General features: G+C 42.1%; 2 protein-coding genes across 2 annotated transcripts; one reads left to right on the forward strand and one right to left on the reverse strand.

Moving 5' to 3' along the window:
- Positions 1-6: 6 nt before the first annotated feature.
- On the reverse strand, positions 7-27,947 carry tfb1m (transcription factor B1, mitochondrial). Its single transcript, XM_075448426.1, has 8 exons — positions 27,909-27,947; positions 27,022-27,168; positions 26,383-26,534; positions 26,124-26,232; positions 25,880-26,031; positions 24,115-24,234; positions 1,919-2,046; positions 7-969 (listed from the first exon to the last, which is right to left on the reverse strand). The coding sequence occupies exons 2-8, from the start codon at positions 27,152-27,154 to the stop codon at positions 690-692; spliced, it is 1,074 nt and encodes a 357-aa protein (XP_075304541.1). The 5' UTR covers positions 27,155-27,168; positions 27,909-27,947; the 3' UTR covers positions 7-689.
- Positions 9,554-14,241, forward strand: LOC142366546 (claudin-20). The gene is made up of 2 exons (XM_075448458.1): positions 9,554-9,867; positions 10,238-14,241. The coding sequence occupies exon 2, from the start codon at positions 10,386-10,388 to the stop codon at positions 11,112-11,114; it is 729 nt and encodes a 242-aa protein (XP_075304573.1). The 5' UTR covers positions 9,554-9,867; positions 10,238-10,385; the 3' UTR covers positions 11,115-14,241.
- Positions 27,948-27,984: the final 37 nt, after the last annotated feature.

A 27,984-nucleotide genomic window follows, 5' to 3' on the forward strand; every position in this document is an offset into this window, starting at 1 on the left:
AACAGATTAACATTTATTCACCATCTGTATTGTTTTATTTCTGCAACTTACTGGTAATATTCCATAATTTCAGTTTATTTACAGTTCATTTGGGAACCCAATCATTTAGATTAACATGGACATCAGTGCGGAAACATCTAAAGCTTACATAATGTCACTCACACATTAAGCGACAAAATGTAACAGACAGATATTAGATTTTTTTATAGGAGCCCTTTGAGCTGACAAATTCACAGCAATTTCTTCCCCCCTTTAAGCTCTGTCTTCCAAGTGACAAAGCAATACACGCCAAAGGGAAAGATGTCCTGGATATGGTGCTGCCATGTTCCCATTCTCTAAATCACCCTGAAAACACTGACATTTCATTCAGGTCCCACAGGACAAGGTGCTAGACAGAAATGAAGCAAGAATTGGGACATAAATATATATACTTATTTATAGGGAAGCAAACCATCTTGCCTTCTTTCTCTTTCCAAATACACATGACTGCTATGAGGTGTCGCATCCTAGAAAAAGATCCACTTAAACCATTCATGTATTCCAAATGACCCATTTCATCCTGGGTGAAGGAAGAATGTTTAAAAATGCATGCCTATAGCAGGTGGAAATGTCAAGGCTAAGAGCAGTCTGTTGTCTCCCAGTGCAAACAGAGGCTATAAGTGGGCTTCTCTGTGTTTCCATGCTTTTTCTCAGCAGGCCTGCGGGTCACTCTGAGTTGTGCTGCTTGACGGGTCCATAAATGTGTCCACGGCTTTGTTTTTATTCCTATTGAGGTGCTTCAGTCTGAGCTCCTCTCTGAACTCGTAGGTGAGGAGACCGGGCTCATGCATGCAGAGATGAGCGTATGCATCCGCTAAAGCCCTGACGTGGGGTATGGTGAGCTCTGTGGGGCGGAGAATGGGGTCCACGTCAGCCCTTTGCATCATCTCCCGTGTCAGCTCCACGCGGCACGCCTCGGGGAACAACTTTCTGTGAGATGCGAGAAGATAAGATGTTACTGATTTCAACATTCAGGTCGCTTTGATATCTCAAGGATCATGCAAGTTTAATGGCATGAGAAAGTTCAAACAGAAAGAAATTATCCCTCAGCAATTATTTCAATTCTGTGAAGTTAATTGAAATCACACAAAGAGCTGCTCATGAATTGTTAATTTACTCCGCTGCCATGTTTTGTAGTCAATGGATGTCAGAAAACTCACAGATGAAAACTTTTTACATAAAAAGCTGTGATTTAAATTTTAAATGTTTAGCAATTTTGCTAAGTTTCAACTGAAGAAGTCTCCAGTGCATAAAAAAGACAGGTTCTTTTATTTTTAGAGACATTTCCCTGTCTGAGATGTTCATCTGTATTCTTTTGCAGTGAATTAGTCAGCATTAGCCATCCGTACCCTCTGCAGTACTGGCACCTTTTTGGGGCTTCAGCACCGATTCTTTTTTACCAAATTGATGCCGCTGCCGCCAACCCGCTGCTGTTACATAAAATATGCTGCCTCGTCTTCCTGTGCCACCTCAGTGACTCATAATTGCAGCTCTCTTTCACACAGCCAGTCTTCTTTTGTTAATCGGGCCCACATACGCTTCCCCAACAAGCATGGGGGCGATGGGCAGCGTGCACATGCATGTGGCTGTGTGGGCTGGTTGCTAGTGGTTATGAATAGAGCTCTGAAGTTAAGAGTTTGGTTACAAAAAGACTCAAAAAGCTACATCTCCAACTGTCAAAGTGGTGTATGTGGAAAAAAGATTTCTTTTAAAAACCACTCTAATTAATGGTGAGATGAAGACACTGCTGTCTTCAGAGGCAGAATGAAAAATGTAAAGACAGAATGACAGATGAGGATGAGTCGAGATTAAAAAGTAAAAGAGAGAACTTGAGGATAGAGGCCTCGCAAGCCACATTGAATTTTAGAATTGTCCTTACTCTATTCCTTTATGGCAGTACTTCCTGCGGAACTGGAAAACATTCCTGATGACTTTCTCCACCAGCTTGAAGGGTTGTTGGATCTGGGGCTGAACCAGAGGGGTGAAGTGAACTACTCCCACGTCCACCTAGACACACACACACACACACACACACACACACACAGGCAGCATGAGGAAATCCAAACAGCAGGGAGGTTAGCAGAGACTGCAAAAATGTGGAAAAATTGGGAAAAATCCTGGCCTAAAAGAGCAGGCAGGTGTGATGAGAGTGGAGAATGCCAAGTGTGGAGAAGAATGCTCGAGAGAAAGCTCGCCTGATAAATGGCAAGAGAGGTGCAAAGCTGTGAAAAGAGAGGGATCAACAGACTGCGCTAAAACAAAAAGGAGAGGCAGCACATAAGATGACGCAGCATGGCTGGCGAGCTGGTTCCAGTTGCCACAGTAACACCTGTGCGATGGACCATAGAAACCGAGCCTCTCTCTGTTCCTGCATCACCAGTGAGCTTCTTAATACCTACAAGCCTGACTCACTGTAGCGTACATCTCTACCTCACACTCTCTCCATCAACACAGCATAAACACTGTGAGTGTGAGGCCAGTGCAGAATGACCACATACAGATCTAGTGATTGCTGCATTAGGCAGCCACGGAGCTGCTTTATGGAGCACTGGACGGATTTCATAATAACTGCCGTCAACTCCTTCCGAGCGAAAAAAAATATCAAAACATCTTAATAAAGTCACAGGAAACCAATCCCACGATAACTCTGATTTTGTCAAGCTTAGCTTAGCAGGCACAGTTTTGAAGAATGAATGCAGTAGATGTACATTTTTGAAGGTCAACTGAGCAGAAATACTACCCACGAGTGTTACAAAACAAACTTGATGGATAGATCCCAGCTTGATCTACAACAGCCCAGTCAGACAAAATCCGGTGGCTATTTGACAACGCCCAACACGTTCTACAAAATAAGAAATAACACGAATCTTAGGTTAAGAAAGACAAAGTATGACTCTTTTATTTTATCTGTTAAATTTGGTTCTTTAGAAAACAGCGCCATATTTATATATTCCAACGTTAAATCCTTACCTTTGATTTTAAGAACTGCTTTTAGCCAGTCAGGCCTTTTTAATCCCGACTCTACTTCACACCTTTATGTTGTATTTTGTTCAGGTTGGACCCTGATGCTCCACTGGCTCCAATTTTTACTTTCATGACACCGTCAACAGCAGCAAATATTGAACGTTGCAGCTGAACTGTAATTTTTTTTCCCCAACTGATCTACTTTACAATTCACATGGTCCCTGAAGAGGACTTCTGCGCCACCTTCGGCAGTGCCCGTTTGGAAAACTGAGCTTAACTGCAGTAAAGGACCGGCGGTGGAAATCTGGGCTCTTGTTGCACACTGACAGCCATCACCCGACCCTTCCTGCGTCAGCTATAAGCTGACATGACACGCTGTTGAAGGAAGTGTGCCAGCCTCAGCAGATCCTTAACTTTAGAGCCCAAATACTGCACATTTCCATATTTTCCCTTCTTATTCCATCACCTCTTCCCCTGGAAAACGTCATCTATTCAAAAGATCCAAAATACATTTCTTTTCTGAGATTTTGCAGCACAAAAAAGGCAGTCATCATTGAAGGATGCCTCACATCACGCCATTCAGTCCTACATGGTATAGCCTGAGGGGCTACTGTACAATCAGGGTGATCTTCCACTGTGTGCAGAACAATGGCACAGCCAGGCAGCGGGCAGCAGAGCAGAGCAGTCGGCTGTCTATCTTTCCATAGTTGGTAACAGCCTTCCTTCCCCGGTGAGAGAGCACTGAGCTGAGCTGAACATTGAGTGGCTGAGCAGACTGACAATGGGGCTCCATGGAGACACATCCGCGGCGGTAGTCATAATAATAATACATTTCATTGCCTTTAAGTGCTTTTGTAGCTTCAAGTGCCTTTCAAGATGGATGAAGAGTTTAAATATAGCAAGACAAAAATATGCTTCAACATGTAACGGACATGTCCACCTGAATGGAAACTTTTGAGAGCAGAACAGCAGATTGTAAAAGCTGAGAAGAGGAAAAAAAAAAAACACATCAGGTATGTAAACAGAGTGAGGCAAAAGTCTGCAGATAATTTAAGAGGATGTTAAAGTTTGAAGGTAAACAAACACAATTGACACACATTTTCAGGACAAGCTCAACCCCCCTATTCACACTTTAGAGGTAGAATTAAATGACATCTTACTCGGTTCAACAGCCCTCCTGTTGTGAAAACAAGCCCCGTGGAGGTCCTCGTGCATCTCTGCAGCTTATATTTCTGGACTGTGTGACTCATTCACAGCTGCCTTTTGCTACGGGCTTGGGGCTGGCGTCGATAATTAGAGGAAAGCTAAAGTGGCCCAAGGGCGTGCGAAGGATTTCTAATGAGAGGTTTAGATGCCACTTCTCTTTGAACAACAGAGGTAGTTTTCGAGCACTTGTAAACTGCAGCACTATCTCTTATCAGATCTATAGATCCCTGTGTAGTCCAGAGATGCCTGGCTGCTGCTGCTGAGCTTCCTGCCGCAGTGGCGTTTAATGGGAAGGCAGTGGTGGGGCCTGTTTGTTTCAACATCCCTGAAGGCTGCGCGATATAATAGACCAGAGAAAGCTTCAAAGTCTTGGGTTCAGCATTAGATGCTACGACAAGCAGGATCAAACAAAGGATGTTCCAGCTGTACAACTACACAACCGTCAAGTAAATCAACTGTTTTACTTTCCATGTGGATATTTGTCATGTCCGACATTGAATTATGGCTTCAGGATTTACTTGTAGTGATGAATAACCCTTTTAGTTCACATTTGAAAATAAAGGCCATATGGACGGCGTTGTCAAGGGCACTGAGAGCCGAGGCTGCATTGCTTGCTTTGTATTATGAGAATGAATTCTTCCACCTGTCCCACCAACATGTATGGAGTCTGATGAGGATTTCCTATATGGATTTTTAAAATGCTTTAAATCGGGGCTTCAGTGATGCGAGATCAAACCACTGTGTGTTAGGAAGAGGCAATAAAAAGCAATGCCTTTAATTTCACTCTACTGATATAATTAGGTCATTAATATTCCACACTTCATGATATAAGAGAGAAGCAAGGGGGAAAAGTCGATATCGGGACTATACAGGCAGCAGCATTTCAGCCATCAGCTTGTCCAAGTCACTTTGCTGCTATGATTTATGTATGGCCTTGCTACACGGCTTCACTAGGTAGTGCCACTGTAATATATCCCACTGCCTGCCATTAATCCTTCCACTGATAACCTCAACATGCAAGAAAACTCCATCTTAAATCACCTACTGTCACCTGGCCCTTTTACTGGAGGTGCTGTGAACATGTTTTCACCTCCCACAGGCCTCTCCACAAAAAAATTACTTTTTTTCCCCCTTTGCTGGTAGATCCTGAATTTGAGAGGCAGAATGAGAACCTTAAATATCTGTCCCCCTGGTTCAACCTGCTCTTGTTTGCAAGGGTAGCAGAAGAGATCAGGCATGCAAAGAAGACAGATACAGAAAACTATCCAATGGTAAAAGCGTCTTTACAGCTTGTGTAAACAAATGTATTAAGAAAAACAAGTTGACACAGATTTGGCCTTTTCATTATTACTGTTATGTAAGGACCTATACTCCGATTCTCTCAACTCAAAAAACACGATCGGTTTTGAAAAGAAATACTTCAAACACTCATACAGACTTTGAACCAATGTTAATATGTTAAACCAACAAGGACTCGCTTATTTTCTCTGAACGGAGACACCTTCTGTGGAGATAAAGTATTATAGAAGCGGTTCCTCTAGCAGAGAATGTGAAAATGTGAAAGATCTCTATCTAAAATCTCACATCTACCTTAGTCTGGAATTTAAGACCTTTTCCCTCCCGCTTGAGAACAAAAGTCCCCCATACTTATTAACACACTTGTTCATTTTCATATTTCATGTTTGACCTTCCCAAAGCTCAGCTGGGAGCTCCATTAGTCCAGCTTTGCCCTGCGGTTCTCCGGCTCCCCTTTCCACCTCCAATGTGTCTTTCTTGGTGAGTTCTTGCTCAATGGGGTGTGAGTGGTAATTTGTCATATCCCTCTAAGCGTAACCAAAATGAGATGGCAGCGGCCCTGGAGCACCACCTGAACCACCAGCACTGGCGCTTACATAATGGCAGGTTATGAGCGAGAGCAGTGGATGGAAGGAAGCTATAAACAGCCAGGGAATACAAGAGAGAAGCTCGCAGATATCCTGCAACCAAAGGGGGGGAAGAGCTGCATTAATCATGACAATACCTTGAGAAGACAACCTCCATTACATCAGTGCAGAGAGGCAGCCTCTTGGAGAGGAGAAGGCAGCAGTCAGAGCCACAGAATATTCCAGGATGACATTGCTTGAGGGGTTTCACAAGAAATGGCTTAGGCTTCCCATGCAGGCACTCCAGCATGCTTCCCATGAAATCGCCCATGGCATGCACGGAGGACATTCAAGACTCCAGCCTCAGTCTTAAACAAGTTCAGCTCCTTTGAGAGATGCTGTCATCATAGAAAAGCTTGAACTTTGCCCTAAAATGTAATTTACTGTGCCAGAAAATGAGGACTGCATGGGAAAAAAAGGTTTGATGGGATGCTCAAAATCTCATAAATGCTATTCTGCACTGTACACTTGGGAGTCATGCCTTAAAATGGAGTAAGATAAAGATAATCTGTAATAAAGCCAATGCCAGTAATATGTCATGTGTCTTCTTAAGACAGTTTTATACATTATGTATAGTAAGGCTGGACCTGGGCGCTTCTACACAAGACTAATACGTTGATAGCAACATCACAGCTATCAGACAACACCAGCAACTGCAAACAAATGATCCTTGCAAGATGATGAGCCCAAAAACCAATTATGCAAGGGAGGACATAAAAGAGGAAAATGCAAATTGATCGATAAAAGCTCCTCATGTGGGCAAAAATAAGCAGGGATGGTCCGGCTGTGCCTCAGAGCTATGCTGCAGAAAGCCCAGAGAGCTCTGCTGCGAAGTGGCACAACAAAGGGGACCACATTTACAACACCCCTCCAACATCTTCGCACATCACAGCGTCGCACATCTCCACTCACTGGGTGTATGTCAACTACATTTTGCTCTTCACTCCTTCCATCTTTTTCTCTCCTTTCATCCATTCCCTGGATAATCTATTTATTTATTTATCTTACTCCCAAAAGAACAACACCGGCATCAGCACTTAAGATCTCATCAGTTACAAGGAGACGGATCACATGCCATGCTGTAGTGTGTCTGCAGGGAAGCGGGATATTTCTCGTCTGCTGCAGCGGTATCCCACAAGGAGTTCTGGGAACGTAGTACTACTAAAGGTCGACGCCAACATCACACCAGACACAATGTGGCGTGCACGATAGCGTAAGCTGGCAAGAGCTTGTTTTAAGAAAAGTGTCTCTAAGAGACGGCACTGAGTCGCATTAAACAAAAGGATCAATAACTAAACAAATCAGCCAACAGCCTTTGGGCACGTAATGACAACACATCACTGCGACCAATAGCTGATTACATACTGAGGTTGAGGGATAAGCAAAAAAAATTACACAATTTCCAACAACTGGCCTTTTTTGTTATTTTGTCCATGCAGCAAAAACAAAATAAAAAACAAACAAAAAAAAGCAACACACATCTGCACATCTGCATTTATAAGGTCTATTAATCTTGGCTGATCCCCACCCCCCACTATCATTTTGTCCTCTTTGTCATTCATGAATCAAGGCCGCCCTGGCCACTCCCTCCCCTGTTACATGTCCTCTACAGAGAGGAGAAGAAAGACAAGCAAAGACAGGGCAGCAGCTGTGAGTTTTAGCCTCCTGCTGACTGATGAAGATGACGCTCAGGGGAGGGTCAGTTTTGGCATGGTGGAGTACACACGCTTCTCTGGCCTCTGGTCCAGGACATAAACAGATCAAGCCTCATACAATTCAAAATCTGACCTGCTCATCGTATCATAATGATGGAAGCTATTCCTTCCATCTAAATTTGATGAACCTTCCTGGGTGGGTGGTGAGGTTGCGATTGGAAATATTATCATGATTTTAAATTGCAGTCACCTCTTATCTTGTAATAACAGCAGTACTGTAGTATGATTACTCTAAAGCTCAGTGCAGGAACATGATTGATTTAATTCTTTTTTTTTTAAATCAGTTTATGTTACAGAGCAAGAGGCATCTTCTCCACTCACAAATAATGTCACTCTCTAGAGCAACTGGCTACCAGTTTGATAAAAAAAAAAAAATACCATTCAGGAAACCATCATGCTTCAGTGATGATGAGTGAAAAAGTTTCATTGGCCTGATTTCTGTAACAGCATACAATTTTAATTTTTACATTTGTCAAGTCAAATAAAGTTTATTTGTATAATAGATTTAATTAACTGGGAGTAAACTTGTTCAATTAACAATGAGTATCTGTGTCCATTTGTGTCACCATGTATTATATCCTTACAGAAATCAATTCACCAGACACATAATATTCACAGGTTACCTAATAATACAATACATACTGGTTAATTTACTAAGAAATTAATTTTGTATTCTTAATGCCAGATTTGTTACAGAGTTATATGCAGAATGTCAAACCCTCTTCCCAGGGTCAACACCCTGGCCCCGGTCAAGCTGCAAAATCGACTGAAATCCCTCAGCTTGTCATTTAAAGGCATGCGAGAAAATTTTCAAGGTTTACAGACTGCTGAAACAGGTTATCCTGTCATACAGCATGATATTTTGATTCACAGATTTAATAAACAAGAGCAATCTGACCATTAGCTCAAAACTAAAGTAAATCCACTGCTGTATCTTCTAAAATCTATAACTGACTAGCATCTATAATAACACAACATTTTTTTAAACATCAAATTTCAGAAATGTGGCTCATCTGTGATGGAAACCGATTTATCAGATTATTGGCAAAAAAATAAATAAATTCCCCTTTTTGCATGAACAAAAGGAGCAATTTTGTCACATCTTTCACTCAAAGATAAATACAGGGGGCCATAAATGTTAGTGAGCAGGGACAATAGGCAAGAGTTTAAATATGGTTTGATGAACTGTGCCGCTCATTTAAGATGAGGTCATCATGACTCGTTTGGACCGTGTCTCAGTGTTTAATTAATATGAAAAAAATATATATATATATATAAATATAAATATATAAGAATAAAACATCTGTTTGAACTTGCTTAAATAGAATGATACTTTAATGAAATGCTTCCATGTGTGTAATAAGTTAATTTCCTACACTCATAACGTGTTACCATGGAGATGATCTGTCATAAAATCACCTCAACTTCACCGGGTATGTACATTAGCCTAGCTAACACATATAGCTAACTTCATCTCAAGTCCAATATTTTGCTTGTTCGCGGTGGCATAGAGGAGATTTCTTTGAAGAAATTATGATAAACTAAATAACAACGAGAGGAAACAAGTACTGTAATTAAAAGCAACAGAGAGTTTGGTAGGTGTCCAACGTTTAAAATGAACTAGCGGTTACTCTGCTTCGGTAGCGTCTCGCACGCTCGTTGTCGTGATTGGGTGGAGGTGGTGGGGTGTTCAGTGCTGTTTAACCGTCGTTAAGTTGCGGGGCAGAGCGCACACATCCTCACACACACAAGCCGGCGAGGAAAGGGAGGGAGAGCAGAGCAATGAGAGGAGGAGAAAGAGGGAGACCACGGCAGCACTACAGTTACTTCTCGCAGGCGCCGACAGAGCCTGTGTGGACCCCCCTGCGCTGTTGCTAAGGAAATGGATGGCTTGAATGGATCCGTGGTCCTGGTTGTATCGTCTTCCTCGCCCCCTCACCAGCCTGCTCTCTTTCATTGTGTGTTTACAGGGATCACTGCGAACAACGTAACGTGTCAGCGACTGCTCTGCACCAGCCGGGGTAAGGGATTATTTCAACGTCGCTGTTTTCCCCTTAGCGGATCATAAACAACAGTAAACAACTAGACTGATCCCCGATTTTATTTATTTAAAGATAAAAAAATAAAAAATAGAGAGAGCACAGTGCACCAGCTACAAAGTAGACTTCCTGTGGCAGGCACCTTAAAAGAATGTAGTATAACTACTTAAAAGCTGGAATCAGATTAGTGGTTAACAACATAAAAATGAAAGTGGCAGTAATTATACTACATGAGAGGGGCTCTTCAGCTTTAGTCCTCATTGCTATTATTGAGCATTGCAAATACCACAAATGCATTTCTCCCTCTCCAATAATAGGTCTATAAGTATCTGTTTTGGTCTCTTTCCTCCAGTTCAGTGGATTTAAGTGGCAGCTGGTGCACCACCAAAGGAGGAGCGAGAGGCAGCCGGGCATTGGGGCTGACGAGCGTGGCTGCTGCTGGGTGAATGCTGCCTGGAGAGGACAGCGGCTGAGGCAGCAGCACTGACTTTAAAAGGAGCATGGCATCCACAGGCATGCAGATATTTGGATTTGTCCTGGCGCTGTTGGGCATCATGGGTGCCACAGTGGCCACCTTGCTGCCCAACTGGAAGGTCAGTGCAGATGTGGGCTCCAACATCATCACAGCAATCTCCCAAATGCAGGGGTTGTGGATGGACTGCACATGGTACAGCACCGGCATGTTCAGTTGCACACTTAAGTATTCAGTGCTTTCACTACCTGCATACTTGCAGACTGCTCGCACCACCATGGTGCTGTGCTGCGTACTGGCTGCCATGGGCCTCTGCCTTGCGTCCCTGGGACTAAAATGCACACGCTGGGGAGGTGGACGACGCTCCAAGCGTCATGCTGCGATTGCCAGCGGTGGCTGCTTTGTTGCTGCAGGCTTTCTGTGTCTGGTGCCTGCGTCTTGGTTTACCAACGAGGTCATCACCAAATTCCTGGACTCCAGCGTGCCCGAGAGCAATAAATTTGAGCCTGGGGGTGCTGTGTACGTGGCCTTTGTTTCAGCAGGTTTCCTTTTAGTCGGGGGGTTTATCTTCTGTATGTCCTGCTCAGGGAAGAGGCATGGCCCCCAAGACCTGGTTCTGCTCCCTCCGCCGGACAAATTGCTGCTCCAGCAGCAACAGCAACAGCTGCTCCAACAGCAGCAAGAGCTCCAGCACCAGTACTGCTCTCTGTCCCCATTAGACAATAAGACTGGCTACAGCCTGCAGGACTACGTGTAATAAAGCAGCGCTGTGTGCGCTACGGCTGAGGGAGACGAGCCAGAGGGGAAACCATCACATCGTATGCTACACTCTGGGGTCTACTCCAGACTGGGATGGAGAAGAAAAATGAGAGGAGGGCAACAACTTTGAATTAATTTCCCCCCTCTCCTCTATCTTGCTTGTGTCTTTTTTTTTTCTTCTGTTTTGCAAGCACAAGCAGTGGAGGAATTCCCCAAACAGCGCCTTGGAACAGTGTGAATGTGTGAGGAGCCAGGATACAGTGCTGCAGAATCGAAGGAAGCCGCTAAACAACACTGAGACATACTTCATCAGCAAATCACTGAAAGATCTCCTTGGGGAATGGATTAAGCAAATAAGGAAGCCTTCCGTGTAGACCCCCCCCACCCCACCAAAGGTTTGAATTAAGAGGAAAAAAAAAAGCAATCATTTAGCTGCTATTTACAATCGTTCATATCAGCACCCACCCCTATGAGAGGATAGGCAATATAAACCTTGGGCGCAGTTAGTAAAACCCCTTTTCATAGCAAGCCATTATAGTTTTTGTGTACTTATCCACTAGAATGCAACCTGGAACTGATTGAAATAAATGGTAATGATATTTTTGTTAGCTACTAGAATGATGTTGATATTTTGCCTCTGAAGCATGTGCTGTGTGGAGCCTGTCTGTGTATAAATACAGAGGAATGCCTGGTAGAAGACTGAGCCACACAATGCCTGTGCCTGAAAAGCTGTAGAAACATTACCCTGCTGTAACTGTTCAAAGAGGACTGTCAGGAGGAAAGAGATGTGGGGCTACTGGGCTGGATTTGGGAAGGAAAACGCAGACAAACAGATGCCTGCGTCTCTCTGCAGGTGGAAATATGAGAGGGATGGAGAGAAACTGACAGGAAGAGATTCACTGCTTCAGCAGAGTGGACTATCTGATATGGTCTTTTCATATTTCCATCCAAACATAAACAACATGCCTGTAAGTAGCAGCTACCCATCACTATCCATTCCAGACATGTGCACCCACACACTTACACATGCTCCGTGTGCCTTTATGCACACAGAAAACATTTAGGTGCTTTTTGCATGTGCTTTTCACTGCTGTCAACCGCCTCTGCACTGCCATGGAAACAAAATTCAATAGTAAAAATGTCTTTATTGTCTCGTGGGTATGTGCATGTCAGTCTGAGAGGTTGTTTAGGAGGAGGCATCTTTTTCTCTCACCATGGCATACCAGAAGATAAGCTTTAATCAGAGCCTTTGTTTTGATTATTAGCCGGTGATGTACCTCTGGTCAGAGGTTTTGGAAAATGCTCCTCTTTGCAACCTTTTTGTTTTTGTTTTTCATGTCTATGCCATAGAAGTAGTCTCAACAGATATTTAGAGGCTAAACCAAAGCAGAAAGTGAGAAGCCTCCTAAGTCGATTGGATAAGTGTGCAGCACGCGGCTAAAAAAGGTTTGAGTCATTCTCCATATGTGACTTGTTTTTCAAGTGCGTCAGCAGTGCGCATATGCTGCCAGTCTATACCTGCAGAAGGTCTTGGTGTCTTAAATTGCATCCACTTGACTATGCCAACATTCCTCTTATACGTGCCACTCACTTCTGTTTTTCCCCCCACTCATTCCCTCATTCTGCTTGTGTCACACACCACGTGCATGTGATCCCTGACAAGAGAACGCTGATGCATGTTGAAAGCGTGTCCTCCTGACACACACACACATTCACACACAGACAAAACCCCACCGACTCATATGTCACTCGCATGGCTATGCTTATATTCGAGAGTGTGTCTACTTTTTTTTTTTTTTTTTTTAACTCTGAGGGAGGGATGAGAGAGGTAGATCGTGTTTAAGCTTGAGACAGGCCTTGGGAGGCTGTGATGTATAGAACTGCACATTCTCTCCTTCTCTCGCATAAACGTGCAGCTTCCTAGGGGAGAGCAGATGGCCGAGCTCGCCACCTGCAGGCGGCTGCCAGCACACCACAGGCATCTCTGTGGGCACCACTGCCGGCCCTGGCAGCCCCGTAGGGCCAGGTTTCAACCCCACCCTGCCTCAGCCATCTTGCCCAGCTCTGACTTTAGCCGACGGAACTGGCCTCCTGACAATAACTCACTGCCCAGGCACCATAACCAATGCAATAAACAAGTAAAGAATGTGCCACGTCATTAACTAATACTGACACGTTGTGTGTTTTGAGAATGTGCCAAATTGTCTCATGACGACTCCTTTTAATAATATCTGGAGTTCTTTCCGTTTTATTTTTTTAATGGCGATGTTTGTACATGACTTATGCATTTGCAAATGTTTTATGGATTTGTGATTTGTTCTGCCAGACTGAGTCTCAAGTCAACTAGATGCTTGTGTACAGTCCAGTGCAGCTTTTGAGGGTTATTTTAAATCCTCTTTATTCCTCATTCCCCAAAAGCACAGCAAGACTTTACTTGGTTTGAGAATTTCATTTGGAAAACACGAGTGTGGCATTTTCTTAAAAAAAAAAAACTAAAAAAAATGTATTTGTGTGTTTCACTTTGGTCTGTGATAACTGTACACAAGTGTCTAGGTTTTTAAGGAGTTTGTTTTTCCTGAAGGACCAGTAGTCTTTCGGATTGTGTCAGTATTAAATATAAAATCATATCCATGCCATATCTTCTTTATAAGAAGACAACTCAGTGCACTTTTACTTTGTGTTACTATTTGACAGCAGTGTGGTTCAAATGAATGAGCAAGTCGAGCTCTCTGGACCAGTACAAATACATAACACAAGTGGCACTCGGGACAAGAAGGGAGCGATTTCTGTCTGATAGGATTCAGCAGGGAAATACGAGCTAAAGATTTCTCTTTTTCATGGCTGTGCAGCTTGATCATCGGCACGCAATTTCATTCGCTTAGAAACAGCCAGAGTGCAACGTGACTATGTCCGAAAAGTCTACAGAGAAACAACTCTCTCGCATTAAATGTACCGAGATGTCGATTTATCATTTTGATAACTGCAGCTTATTTTTGTGAATGCTTTAGCACTTCTTACTTTGCCGGAGCATATTTGTGATGATGAACAGTTCACAAGTTCTGATACAGTTGTCTCAATGTGCTTGTGCAAGTAGTTCTATTTTTTACCAATAAAACTATTTTGTGAAAGCAACGTGCCTGCTGTATGTTGTGTGGTTTTATGTGTGCGGTTGATAAGGAAACAGCGTCCATCCTCATGCCAAATGTACAGATTGCCTGATGGCACAGGCTGTTCTGAGTGCAAGCAGGAAGGCAGTCTGCTCATACGGAGCACCCACGAACACAGCAGTCCAACTAAAACAGGCATCCATAAAACATTGCTGTGTGCAAGAGGGTTTTGAAGTATTCTGCTAATACCACTCCCAAAAGCTCCTCCAGTGTCTGCTTGCTAAGATGATAGCATAAGCTAATACATGAATGGAATAATAACACCCCTGGGAGTTTAAAGGAATGCCTGTTATCTGGGTTAGCTGCTTTATCTAACACAAAGTAATGTGTTTACTGACAACATGTAAGCCAGAATGGTGAAGAAAAGAGCAGCTGCTTAGAAATAACAGCCGCAGAGGAAAAGAGAAAAAACAAAACAAAACCATACATGAATAACTGCTCTTCCAGACAAAGATTTGCAGATTTCGTCACCAAATACAAGTGCAAATAAAAAAAGATAAATATATATTTTTTTTTAAGAAGTCATTTGTATCCAATAATGGCTCATCACAGAAAAGGCCAAAAAAAATTCAAAGCAGATGCCTCTGCTGTCCAGAAATGAGATCTGTCACTCAACAGGTGAAATGATGAACTGATCAATGCACAAACTGATGGACAAAAATATCTAACAGGAGCAACTGTCATCATAATTACATTATGTAGGAAAAAAAAAATGTTTATCTACATTAAAGTAAAAAATGCTAATTTTCTCTGTTTTCAGGGTTAAAAAACTAGAAATAAAAAGAATAAAAAATACTCCATTAAGTGTTTAAGAGAAACATTATATATGTAATCAACAGAAATAGCTTAAGAAATGACACATTCCACCTTTGAAATATTTCTCATTAACCCAGTTTTGCTTGTGCTGAAGGTAATTTGCTTCCAAGTTTTCTTGAAATAAATCATCAGAACAGCAACATGTAGAAAGACGGGCTCCAATCCTAAATCCACACAATCTGCTCTGAATGATCAAAGTGTAGAAAATGTACTGCATCAAAATGTCTTTAGCCTTAAGCAGAGCTCGTTTCAGACCAGAATCCTGCACAGTATTGTCTTTAATATCTGTGTCCTACAGTCTAAACTCTTCACATGGAGCGCTTATTAAATTAGTTTGAATCTGGGCTCTCATTAGCGCTGATTGGAGTCTTCACGAAATCCGAAAGCGAGTGAGCCGAGTGCCTCCTGAAAATACCATGGATTATTAAAGGATCTCTCTCTCTCATTCTCCCACTCCTCTTGGTTATGCAACAAGAGTGCACTTCAAATAACTATCCCTCTTGTGGCGAAATGTTAATAAGATCTGCTCCTCTGTGTATTTAACCTATATTTTCCATCAAAGGTTTTCACCCCGAGTTATCGCAGCGACAGATCTGGAATGTGAGTTTTAGACAAGAGGAGGTGAGCAATTGTCAGCTACAGGCAAGGGTTAATTATGCACCAAGCCTTCCGTTTAAACTCCTTTTCTATGTCAAAATTCACAGATTATCTGGGCAACCCTCCTGACCAGCACAATATCTCCCAAACAATGTTATGCAAGCACACACACAAAAGTAATAAAAATGGAAAAGGAGCAAGAGAGTTGGAAGATGAGGCAATGATGGCACACTAATGAGTGGTTGACACAAAGACCGAGGTAGATTTTAAGAGAATATTGAAGAATGATTTTCCTCATTTACAAAGCTCCATTAAAAAGAAAAAAAAAAAAAGAAAAGAATTACTACATTCCTCAAAATACAGCGAGCACTAAATGGCGCCAGTAAGTCACCACTCCTAATATCCGGCTCTTTGTTCTGGACAGCTGTTATGCTCATGAAGGTTCACACTAGAGATATAAAGCAGGAAGAAATGACCTTCCTTTGTTGGAGCAGCTTCGCTGTGGTCCCGGTGCTCATGTGAGCCTGCTGGAATGATAGCAACGACCTTGGCTGCGCAGTAAACTGCTGACAAAGGCAGTAAAAGCTACGGAGATGACAAAAGGAGAGCTCGTTGGAAAACAATACTGTCTGACAGTTCAAAGGAGGCCTCTTAATATTTCAACTTAATGCATGGGACGGCACGCACGGCAAGCAACATTCTGCAAACCGCCGGGGAGGGAGGCTAAAAGCTTGAAGGGCGCAGACACGTCAATCGCTATTTTGCAATCTATATCTTCTTTGACGGCAATGATTGCTGTAGAGATTATGCATTGTTTTAAAGGAGACTGCAACGGAAAATGTAAGCAGAGAGACGATGCTGAGGCAGAGGAGTCCCCCAGCATACTTTCACATCTGCACAGAAATGTTGATGAAACAGAGTCTGTATGAATCTGATCAACATTCCTTCAGTCTTTAATAAAATCATACTACCTGAAGTTTACATTAAGATGTTGAACTCAACCTTCAAGTTAACAGCTTAAAAGATTGATGTCCGATTTCATTTCTCATCCGTGTATCTCACGCTACTTTACTCATTTGTGGACACGATTCCTTTCCTTGGAATGCAGCCACGGTTTAGAATAATTCCTCAAAATTCCTGCACCACCCCTCCTATGTGCTCACTAACTTAACATAGCTGAATTTGCTGAACTGCGAACGCTGACACTGAGCGAACCTGCACAGTTCCTTATTAGGTGGAGCAATAGATCTCCAGAGATGCTCATAAGACAGCTCTGCCAGCCTCTGCATTTTGTTTAAGGAGACAAGAGGAGGAGGTGTTGGGGCATTTTTAGCATTTCTTTACCTCGGGTCTATGATATATTGAGACCGTACCTTCTAGCTTTTTCCCCTCTGGCACGAGTCATTGAAATAACTTCCTCAATACTCTTGATATGGTGTTTGACCCCGTTTATGGGATAGGAATAAGTCTGGATGAATTGTGAGAGAAGAATGTGTGGCAGGAGGTCAGAAAGCAGCACAGCCCCTCAGAGTAGACTCTCACTCCTACTGTTCAGGCAAGAGCTGGGCCACTTGAGGTCACAGAGGAGGTATCCATCACTGTGACTGTGTTTTACTGGACTGTGGCGGGCGACAGTGAACACTGAAACATACGCTCCAATTAAATAAATATATATGTGTATTTCCATACATCAAACACCAGTTGACACCTTAGCTAGAGGGAAAACTATCAGGAATCTCCAGTTAAAAATATCAGCTAAAATGGAGCTACAGTACAGATGCAGAATTGTTACTGCAGTCCAAACTCTCCCCAACAACTGCCAGCTATTATGGATGTTCAATTCAGCATTAACAAATTTAATTTAGGCTCTGCTTATCTGGCCTGTGCTCTTGGTAGACGATTGTGTACAAGGCGAACATCTGTAGGGTTCTCTTCTTGTTAATTGGTGGCTGACGCAGCCATTACTCAGAGCGGACTCAGACAACCATCTGCTGGAGGTACGCCTCATTCTCCCTTCATATTCATCTCTGTCATGAATCTGTCTTCTGGTGCTCTGTGCTGGTGTAGAGTAGGCACCCCTGGCAGGCTTTGTTTCATTACATGCATCACATCCAGGCTATATTACAACCTTTATTGTTTTTATCTGACTAATTTTAGTCAGTTACACATGTCTTCTGTCATCTATCACGTTTTTATTTTGCCCATTTCTCTTATTTGTGTTTCTTTATTGCATTTTCTTTTACAGCTTCACCTCGTAGAAGAACACAGCTGTTGTTGAACAAAATGGAGCCTTAAAGACAGTAAAGTTTCCATTCCAATTCAGCTCAGATGCAGAGAGGCAGGGAGAAGGGAGGATAGATGTACAAGCCAACACGTAATCAGATCTCATCTATGTAACAATGATGCAAAGATGAGTTGAGATGACTTAATGTTAACAATGTAGATGAAGATGTTTGATAACAGAATGCACTCAAACTTGACCCCTGACCAGAATATAAATTAAACACGAAGATGAAAGCAATAGCAGAAAAGTAGTTCCTGCTCTCAGTTCAACGCCTTTTTCCAGATGTGTGTAAAGCTGTGAATGACGGAGGCAATTAAGGGATTGCTCACTGTGTCCATCTCTGGGAGAATTAGCAGGAGATAAACTAATAAGGAGGCAGGTGTGGTGTGAAGCAAGGCAGACACAGGGCACAGAGCCTGAGAGGAACACCATCAAAGCAGCCGACTGCAGCTCCCTGAAACCTTCAAGGACAATCTCAGTCACTCACTGAGACACAAAAGAAGTGCAGTGCAGTGCAGTCTGGGGGCGAGAGGGACAAATTAAACACCAGGAATAAGAGGCTGTCAGTACCAACCCATGTCAATATGGACCCAGCAGCTGCTGATGTAAGATAGAGTCAACATTTCCCTCTCATTAAGCCATATTGGTCAGCTCCTCTAGGTTCTCATCAACCAGCCAATAAACCAGCACTTCCCCTCCATTTCAACCAAAGCTTTTTTTTTTCATCAGCAATTTTGCCTCTTTTTCAGCCCCTCTTTGTGACTCATTGTTTATTTGATTACACAGCATTAACCACTTTAGAGGTTTTTCACACTTCACTTATTGCCATATGTGTAACTTCACCTGCCACAGCTCATTTCATTTACCATCCTGTACAAAGCTTTCCATTGGTTAATGTAGGGGAGCACATCTATAACTGCCAGGCGGTGAGAGGGGGGAAGGTGCTTAAAAATACAAAATTCGCTTTTACGAAAGATGGCTGAGCTAACATGATAAAGGAGGGACAAAAAGAACACATGAAACACAAAGAACCTCGTGTTCAGATATGACAATGAAAGTACAAGAAGAGACAAAAGCCCAGTTGTGCTTCTGTTTGAACAAATCCCTTTTCATTAACACAATCAGTGATCCCTGAGCTTCAGTAGGAGGGAGATAATACCTGCAATTAGACCACTGAGCTGATTTATTGGCTATAGGTATATGGCACAGTCACACACAGTCACACACACACGCATACGCAGAATCCCTGAAAAAGCTCAGGTGCAGTAGAAACCGAGAAAGACAGAAAAAAAGAAGAAGCTTGAAACAGCAAAGGGAAATTTGCACATTATTTTTAGAAACCACATCTTAAGGTTTTCACACAACATAACCATGAGCAGTGCACAGTTGTAAGGAGAGTAATCCCTCCAACCAACACAAGTCACCCGTAACATCAAAACCACCCGTCTAATTTTGCTTGTACAGCCCAAAACAGCTTCGACCCATCCGGACAGGGAGACTGGAATATCAGAGCTGCTTTCAAACACACACTGCAGCCCAGGAAGTTTTCAGAGGCTCCAGAGGGACGACATGTCAGAATGCAAAGATCACAGCGAGACAGAGTGTGAATGTAGCAGCTATTCGTTCGCAGCATTTACAGCGAGCTAGTGTGAAAGCTGGGGTGTACACGCTTCATAGTTTTTCTGCTGACCCGTATTATGCTTTCCAACCTACATTTTAAATGTATCCACTATATTACTTTCCAACAATTTTGCAAATGAAAAAAAAAAAACATGCGCTGTTGATATCAATACATAAAGAGCCATCAAGGATCCTCATCTGCCATTCTCTGCGTGTCGCAAACAATAAACATGAATTTCCGCAGCGTGCCCTCTGCATCATCTCCTGTGCGCTCTACGCAGACGCACCTGCACCCTCCCAGGTCCAGCTGTGAAAGCGCATCTCCGGCACACAAATCTCCTCCTTGGCAGTACACGTGTGAACAGCAATTGTGGAGAAAGTACAGATCGAACTGTCCACATATTTTCCTGAAAATTGTAGGAGTTCGGTTCTGAACATGACAGGATCTTTTGGTTCCTGTGGGGGTTGAGGCCTGTGTCACATGGTTTGCTTCAGCACGCCCTATGGATGCTTGTTTAGACTAGGATAAGGGAAGTTTCTCTGCTGTGTTAGTCAAGTGGTTCTTGAGCTGTTTTTGTGGTGTAGTGCCTAAGCATATGACTGGAGAAAAGTTCAATAATTCAATTTTATTAATGCCATGATTTGACTGGTTTAACTTCCAAATATGGGTGAGATTAAATGTTGATAATGAATAGATTCCCAACATATTTGAGTGTCACACTGGTAGCTATCGTGCCTCTTTAATCCCCATTTTGGCCGTTATTATGCTGGCTGTTTTTCTAATTTTATATTAAAAGTAATTATTAGAGTTAAACCTTTGGCAGATAGCACAGGCTACAGTCTGTAAAGTAAACACATCTTCACATAGTGACAGGGACTCTAAATGAGAGTTAACCATGCACTTTACTCAATAAAAGTGAGGTTTAACCACACCCAAATTAAATATACAAACAAATCAGATCATGGTAGATCCACCCTGCAGGGATCTACTGTGGAATTTTATAAATCTGGCCTAACTATGGTGAAACTGGGCAGCAAGAACTGTTCAGAGTTGATTTTATGTTTAGGCAAGCGCGCATTTTAACTTATATGATGCAAGTAACCTCCCACTAAAGCAGTTTTTTACCCTGTTACTGTTTGGGTTCTACTGTAAAATCAAATGATCAATGTTATTCACTTCACCTGTCAGTGGTTTTAATGTTGAGGATTATTGGTGCTATAACTTAGTTGATTCCATATATTGATCCATTTTATAATAAAAGAAAAAAAAATAACAACTTTGTTTTAGTTAGAAAATAATTTATATTCCTAAATATCACATCACAGCCTGGATCAGTCGCCTCCTCACAGCCTTTAATGTTCCCCATAAATCAGGCGAGACATTTTTACTGTTTCTGCAATTCTGCGTAATTACTCTGGTGTGCACCAGTAAACAGAGCCATAGCCATGCAGAGCCATAGAACTTTTTATGAATTATACTACATGACATACAGTAATAGTAAAAACGGGCCTGTATGGTGCAGAGGGGATTGTATTAAAACACCCTCCGTGTTCTATGATCTTTTATAGGACATCAGTGGCAGGAGGCCTGCTCATCAAACAGTCATCATCTCTTCTAATTATATTAATTTGACCACATGTCCATTAAAACATTTAGTGGGCATAGATGGCCTGAGTTGGCACATGTGGAAGGCGCTGAATCATCTGCACTGCCAGCACGCATGTGCAGCTTCAGTGCTCACATTTATAAACTATGCATATTGAAGGTTTTCAGAAATATTTCAAGCTTTGCATCATTTCTTCTTCGGACATTTCAGACTAATTTGAAATTCCTTGCTCGTGTGGAATAATGGATCCTCCTCTAAGCGTAATGCCATGGTTTGATCCTCTCCCACTCCGCCTGTGTCCGAGGCAAAAAACGGAGTCCCACACTGCCTCTGATATGCTCATCAATGTGAGATTGTACAGAAACAGCTTTGTGTAGAGGACTCAGTGCGCACATATATAACAGGCACTGTTTGAGTGTTTGTGTGAAACAGCAAATAAAAACACATTTTAAAGTGCCTTGTAGAGCTTAGACAAGGTTAAAAGTTGTACTTCTAACGGGCAACGCTTCTACTTTGCATGTTAGATTCCAAAAAAGTTGGGATGCTGCATGAAATGTAAATAAAAACAGGCTGCAATGATTCCATAAACCAACATTTCAAAATGATATTAATACTGATAGTATTAGAATTAATCTGAATAGTAATTTAAGATTTTTGACTTCCACAAATTCAGGTTAAAGCTCTATCATGCAAAAAGGAGGCTATATTTGGAAAGGCATCCTCATCTATATTTGGTCTCACAGTCAATGCCGTGAGATGGAAACCATTGTCAATACACACCTGCGACAGGATTGTGGGGAAGGATACAAGACTGCAGAATTTAAAGTGCCAAAAGCACAGCAGCCTCCATCATAAATGAGATGAAAATTACTCTGTGAAGACAGAGGAATCTCACAAAATGACAACCACTGGTGCAGCACTCAACCACTCAGGCCAGACAGAAGACATTTCCTTGTAAAAGGCACATAACAGCCTGCTGTGGGTTCGCAAAAAGGCGCCTGAACGAGTCTAGGACCATGAGAAGCAAAAATCCTCTGAGCTGATGAAACAAAGTTAGAACCATTTGGCTTCAATTTCCAACAGCCCGCGGATTCAACCAAACACCAGACATTACCACATTTACACCATCACTACAGACAAGCCTGGGGATGGCAGCATCATTTCTGCGAGGACAGAAACTGAAAGACCAGAAGAATGAATGAAGATAAATATGGATGGGGAAAAATATAGAGCAATCATGTCGGTTTGGGAATGGTTTGAGTGTTAGCAATTCTGATTCTAATGAATTCTTAAGTTTCAAATAAATAAAAAAAAGGTCTAATGTTTAGGAAAAATGTATCTTCTGACGATGTAAAACAACATGTTTGTTTTTGTATTAATGGGAAACCTCCTCATATAAATCATTCGCAATTTATGTTGATGCACAACGTTGTGCAGCCAGGTCCAACTTAATCACATACTAAGGTCCTAACAGAGAGAGCTGATCCATCGCAAATTGCTAAGAAAACACAGGAGTTGCTTTAGGAAAAGTTCTGGAGTTATTCAGTCATCTTTCCCAAGAAGAATTGAGGCTGCTTTTGCTGCCAAGGGTCCTTAAATCAAGGGCTAAGTAGTCTGCATACTTTATTTATTAGAAATTTTGAGAACAAGTCATAAAGTCATGTTTTGCTTTGTCATTGGGAGAAATCATGTCCAGACTGATGAGAAAATAATTGCAGAATCCATTTTAAGACGGGTCTGAAACAAAAACAAAATAAGGAAAACTTTCCCTATGAAGTGTTTATCATGTGCATGTCAACATGCACATGCACGTGAAAACTTTAGAGCAGTAACAAGCTGGCTGCAACCCATTAAGCCACAGTTTGACATACACAGTAAAATGAGAAGCTCTAGAGAAAACAAATGCAGAGAAAGACAGCAGTGTGTGATGAAATAATCATTGCAATTCATCTCTTCTAAGAGAATGAACAATCAGCACTGGTCCCATTCAGTCTGCAGCATTTTACTCTATGCAAGAGATAAAACATTCATCAGGAGTGGGTCTCCTAAAGAACCATGACATCTTCAAGGGACCCACAGCCCATGTGACATCCATCTAACACCTATCTTTTAAGTGTGGAAAAGGAAACATGGTTTCATTTGTGCAAAGATGTAAGAGAACCTCTGAGTCATTTAAAGTCCTTTCAGTCCCCAAGTCAAATTGCACCTCAGTGGAGCACTCTATTGGCCGAAGCTGGTGTTTAGAAAATTAAATGTACTGCTGCAAAATTCGAAAGTATCCCCTGGTCTTACGATAAATCATTAAAGGGAAACGAAAAAGAAGAAGTGTCATGTTGCATAAGACTGAACATCTTCTTCTTTTTGCCACTGAAACACTCACGTGGGCTGAAATATACAGAGAGTGAAATTGGACTCAAAAAAGAATGGGGCCCTCGTTATAGAGCGCAGTGTGATTGCGCCACAGCTCAAATACCCACCAGGCATCATTACAACCTAGAAAGGGTGCAAAGGAAGCAGAGAGACAACAGTGATTCAACGTGGTCTTAATGAGGCCTTAAAGCGAGAGGAGTGAGGGACAGATGAGTGATGGCGACATGATGAGGGACTTTGATGGGAACATGGGACCAGACGAGGAGTGGAGACGTGAGGAGGTCCCATTGCTGCCCGAGGGGACAAAGCTGCCAGCTGCCACCTCTCAAATACTGATACTAAAAGACATTTTATTTCAGCTTCGCTTTCGAAGGATGAATGTGCACGGGGGTGTGTATGTGTAGGCAGGGTACAGCTTTTGCAAATAAAATGAGAGAGTTTGCACAAACACCAAGAGACAGAGTTAAAACGACCAAACAGAGGCTGAGATGTAGCCTTGTCGGGCGACCTGGTGAATAAGCTGTCCTGCTGTCTTACCTCTGGCTTGGGGACAAAGGCTCGTCCAGGGATGGTGAAGCGGTTATGGACAGTGCACAGATACTGAGCCATGATGGAAAGACGACTCCTCTGCTTGCTGCCTGTGCTGGCTGTCAACCTCTGGAATGAGAAAAAACAACTGCTGTAAATTATGAATATATATTCAGCAACAGACTAATTCTTGATGTCATATAAAGGTTATATAAAGGTTTAGACTTGTCAAACGTGGGTGGCGTGTACACATACAGCGAGAAGGAAAATCTGCAACACGGTGTTCATCTGAATGAATCTCGATGATATTTTTGTATCATACCCGGATATAACATCAAGAATAATTAAATTCTGCTGTGGCCTGAATGATTTAGAAGAAAAATCCCAGATTTATTACTTAAGAGGCAAAATATTATTAATTATTGATCAAGAAATCCATATTTGATCTTGGCAGTAAAATAAGAAATTCATCACACCATATTTTCAAAGAGTTTTGACTGTATAGAAAAGGCAAAAACATTCAGGAAACTTTGCTCATGTTAAAGTTGGGATGCAAACATCCCTGAGCTGGTGACTGGAATCAGACGATTTTCAACTTGACTGGCGACTGACAGATCAACGCTAAGATAATTAAAGATCTGGTTTCTCCAAGTAAACACATCATGTGCATAGCCAGGCACAAGAAAATCTTTGGTGCGGCACTCTTCTATTTACTGTGAGTCAGAAAGACCCAAAGCTTGCAATATCTGTGAGGCAAAAACAAGCTGTAGAGGAACAACTAACAAAACTAGGAAAACAGCATCGATCGGCAAAACATGACAAATTTTTACACTAATATTAAAGTCAGGAAGGGCACACAGCCAGCCACAGCAGCTTCTGTTATCTTTCACTGTAATAAGGTGAATTATGAGGAAAGCCTCTTCTGATTCCCTTTGTTTTTATAACCTGTGCAAATTTCCTCATTTGCAAAGGTACAAATAGTTGATATTGCAGATATTAAATCTGGCGCATGACCAGAAATCTACAGTAATATCTCTTCAGCAGGTTTTTATTTGTACAAACACGTCTGTCTGATAACCTGGAGCACTTTACTTCCAGATTAGCAGTGAAAGAGAATGAATCTCTGTTACCTGCTGTATTTATGTGAAAGTTATCAACGGTCAATATTTTACTATAAAGACGCAGGTGAATTCTGAATTGAAACAAAAATTGAAAGTGGAAAAGTCAAATTGGATTGAGAAAGACAGACCTTTAAAAACAATTTAAACTTGCAATCAGCAGCAAAACATTTAGTTGGTGCATCTTAAATTGTCAAAGTGGTGCATGTTTCTTTTCAAGCCGCCATCAGCTTCTTTTGGAAGAAGCACAATATGTAAGTTTTTCCCCAAGTGTGGATCAACCTCATCAAAACATTCACAAACTGTGTTCGAATGGATGACCTAATCAAGCTGATCAGTCAGATTCAACTGAAAGGAAATACTTTTAGCCCAGAATCATTTCATTAGCTTCCCAACTTTGGAGACAATTACATGAATTTCGTCTATTCAAGAAAGCGATTACGACGGTTAGGACAGCAAAACCAAAGAAAAAAACTCAGCTTTTAGTCATGAATTTAAATAACTTAAGAACTTTTCTTGGAATATTAGCCGTTAATCTACAGCGGTCATCATATTGTAAATGAATGAGTAATAGATCAAAGTTAAATCAATTTTAATTAGATTTTGGGAAGGTATCAATCTGTACTCTTGAAGCTGTGACAAGCACCGGTACCCACCTCTGCCACCTCTTTCTGGAAAGTGAGTGTGAGTCGGGTGCGTCCGAAGGAGAAGGGCCCAGTTCTGTTGGCTACATGTTCCAGCCACTTGATAATGAGGGGGGTTGAGACGTTGAACGGGAGATTCCCAATGATGTGAAGGTTTGGTGGGTCTGTGGAGCAACACACATTCGCAGACATTTTAGTCACAAGTTTTTATGTAGTTCCAACAACAGCAACACCTTTTCGTACTTCATCCTCTCACCGTCCTCCCATAACTTAGAGATATTTTTTGGGAATCCTCGATCCAATCGGTAGTTGAGTATGTCCCCGTGGACAATCCTCATCTTCCCTGGTGCTGCCTCAGACAACAGCTGCGGAAATGACATAAAAATGAGAACATTTTAAAAAGGCCTCCACAAGATCTACACAGTCATTAATTACTCTGGAAGTGACTAATAATGCTGCAGCTGAAAGCAGATCGTGACCTCACTAACATTGGGTTACAAGTGTGTTCAGTTTACGTTGAGTCCAGGGATGAAGCGCGAATCTTTCTCCACAACAAGAAGATCTGTTACTCCGGAATTGAGAATGGAGCGGGTGAGTCCTCCAGGACCAGGACCCACTTCACACACATGGGCATCCTTCAGACTGCCTGCTTGACGAACTATTTTGTCTGAAAAGATGGAGAGATGACTCAGTCTACCTTCTTGATACTGGTTTTGGACACAGTCTGTTCAGTTCATGCAACATTATAATACAAAACACACTCAAATCAAAGGCCGTCATTCGACTCAGGCATTTACAATATGGCAACATTTTTCAATACCTGTAAGACTCTGTGTGCTGAGGATGAGATGCATTAATCTAACGGTCACCTTTTCGAAGGACAAGACGGCATATCTGATCTGCACTGCATCACTGATAATTATATTAGGGCTCTGGCTTTCAAGGGCTGCAATCTACTGAGTAGGTGCATTCACAGAAGAAGGAGCTCTAACTTAACCCACCCACGCAGGAAAGCCTGATACTTTCAGTGCCATTAAATACAGCAATGCTAAGACATGCTTTAAAATGAAAACACGTCACTGTGCCCATAGCAGGACCTAACAGTGCGCTCGCTGCAGAAAAAGGAAACAAAAGTGTGAGGCCGGACAACAAACCTGTGAGCCTCAAGTCCAGCAGAAAGTTCTGGGACAGCTGTTTCTCAGCTCGTAGGTTGTACAGCTTTATCAGCTCACCAACTGTGGGGAGCGGAGGCAGGCGGAAAGATGCAACTTTCCTAGAGGCTGCCATTGTGCTGGTGATCACTGAGGAAACAAACGCAATTATTGGTCTACATGTTGCTTTGTCTGGTTGACCTTTCACTATTGTGATTAGGTAATGCTACTGAGTTTGCATCCCGCAGCTTATGCACAACAGGCATTCCTTAAACTATTGATTTGTGTCTCTTCTGGCAATTGGTAATAATTCCAATTACTTACACATCAGGGCATGAAATTGATCTTCAATTTCCAACCTCCAGCTGTGGGCTCAGTGTTGAACAGCTAATCGTTTTAGTGACATAAATCTTTGACTGCAATGTCGAGCACTACCCAGTGGTGTTGTAACATGTAAAAATGTCTAACCTGAAACCACAAAACCTCAATTACAATTGGACACTCAACGTTTTGAAAACAGGGACATGTTTAATTTTTTTTCCCCCACTTTGCTACTCTTTTTTGCAGTCAAGAGCACCACAGCTTCAATCATAAATTATTGCTAATGTATAATATCAACTGCCAAGAGCTGTATGATTCATTAATCAGTCAAGAAGTAATGAAGACACCTCAAATAGGAGCCATGCGCTGTAGTAACACTTGGAGAAACTGTTTAGCATTTGCAGCTAATATTAGCTTCGTCGTTCAAATGCTGTTTACAACGTCCACAGGAAGGCTGTTTGTGTAACGACACACTAAACATTGTTTTTGAAAAGCGTCATAAGAATCTTACTAAACTATAAAGAGTGAAATGTGCACACAAGGCTGCAAATACAGAAGGGTTTACCCACACTTCTCACTGGTGCCTTGTCCTTCTTCAGAACATTTCCTTATGCGTCATCGTATGGAAGGCTGGGTATCCAATGA

The sequence above is a fragment of the Odontesthes bonariensis genome, chromosome 17 (assembly GCF_027942865.1).
Source record: "Odontesthes bonariensis isolate fOdoBon6 chromosome 17, fOdoBon6.hap1, whole genome shotgun sequence".
Lineage (NCBI taxonomy): Eukaryota > Metazoa > Chordata > Actinopteri > Atheriniformes > Atherinopsidae > Odontesthes > Odontesthes bonariensis.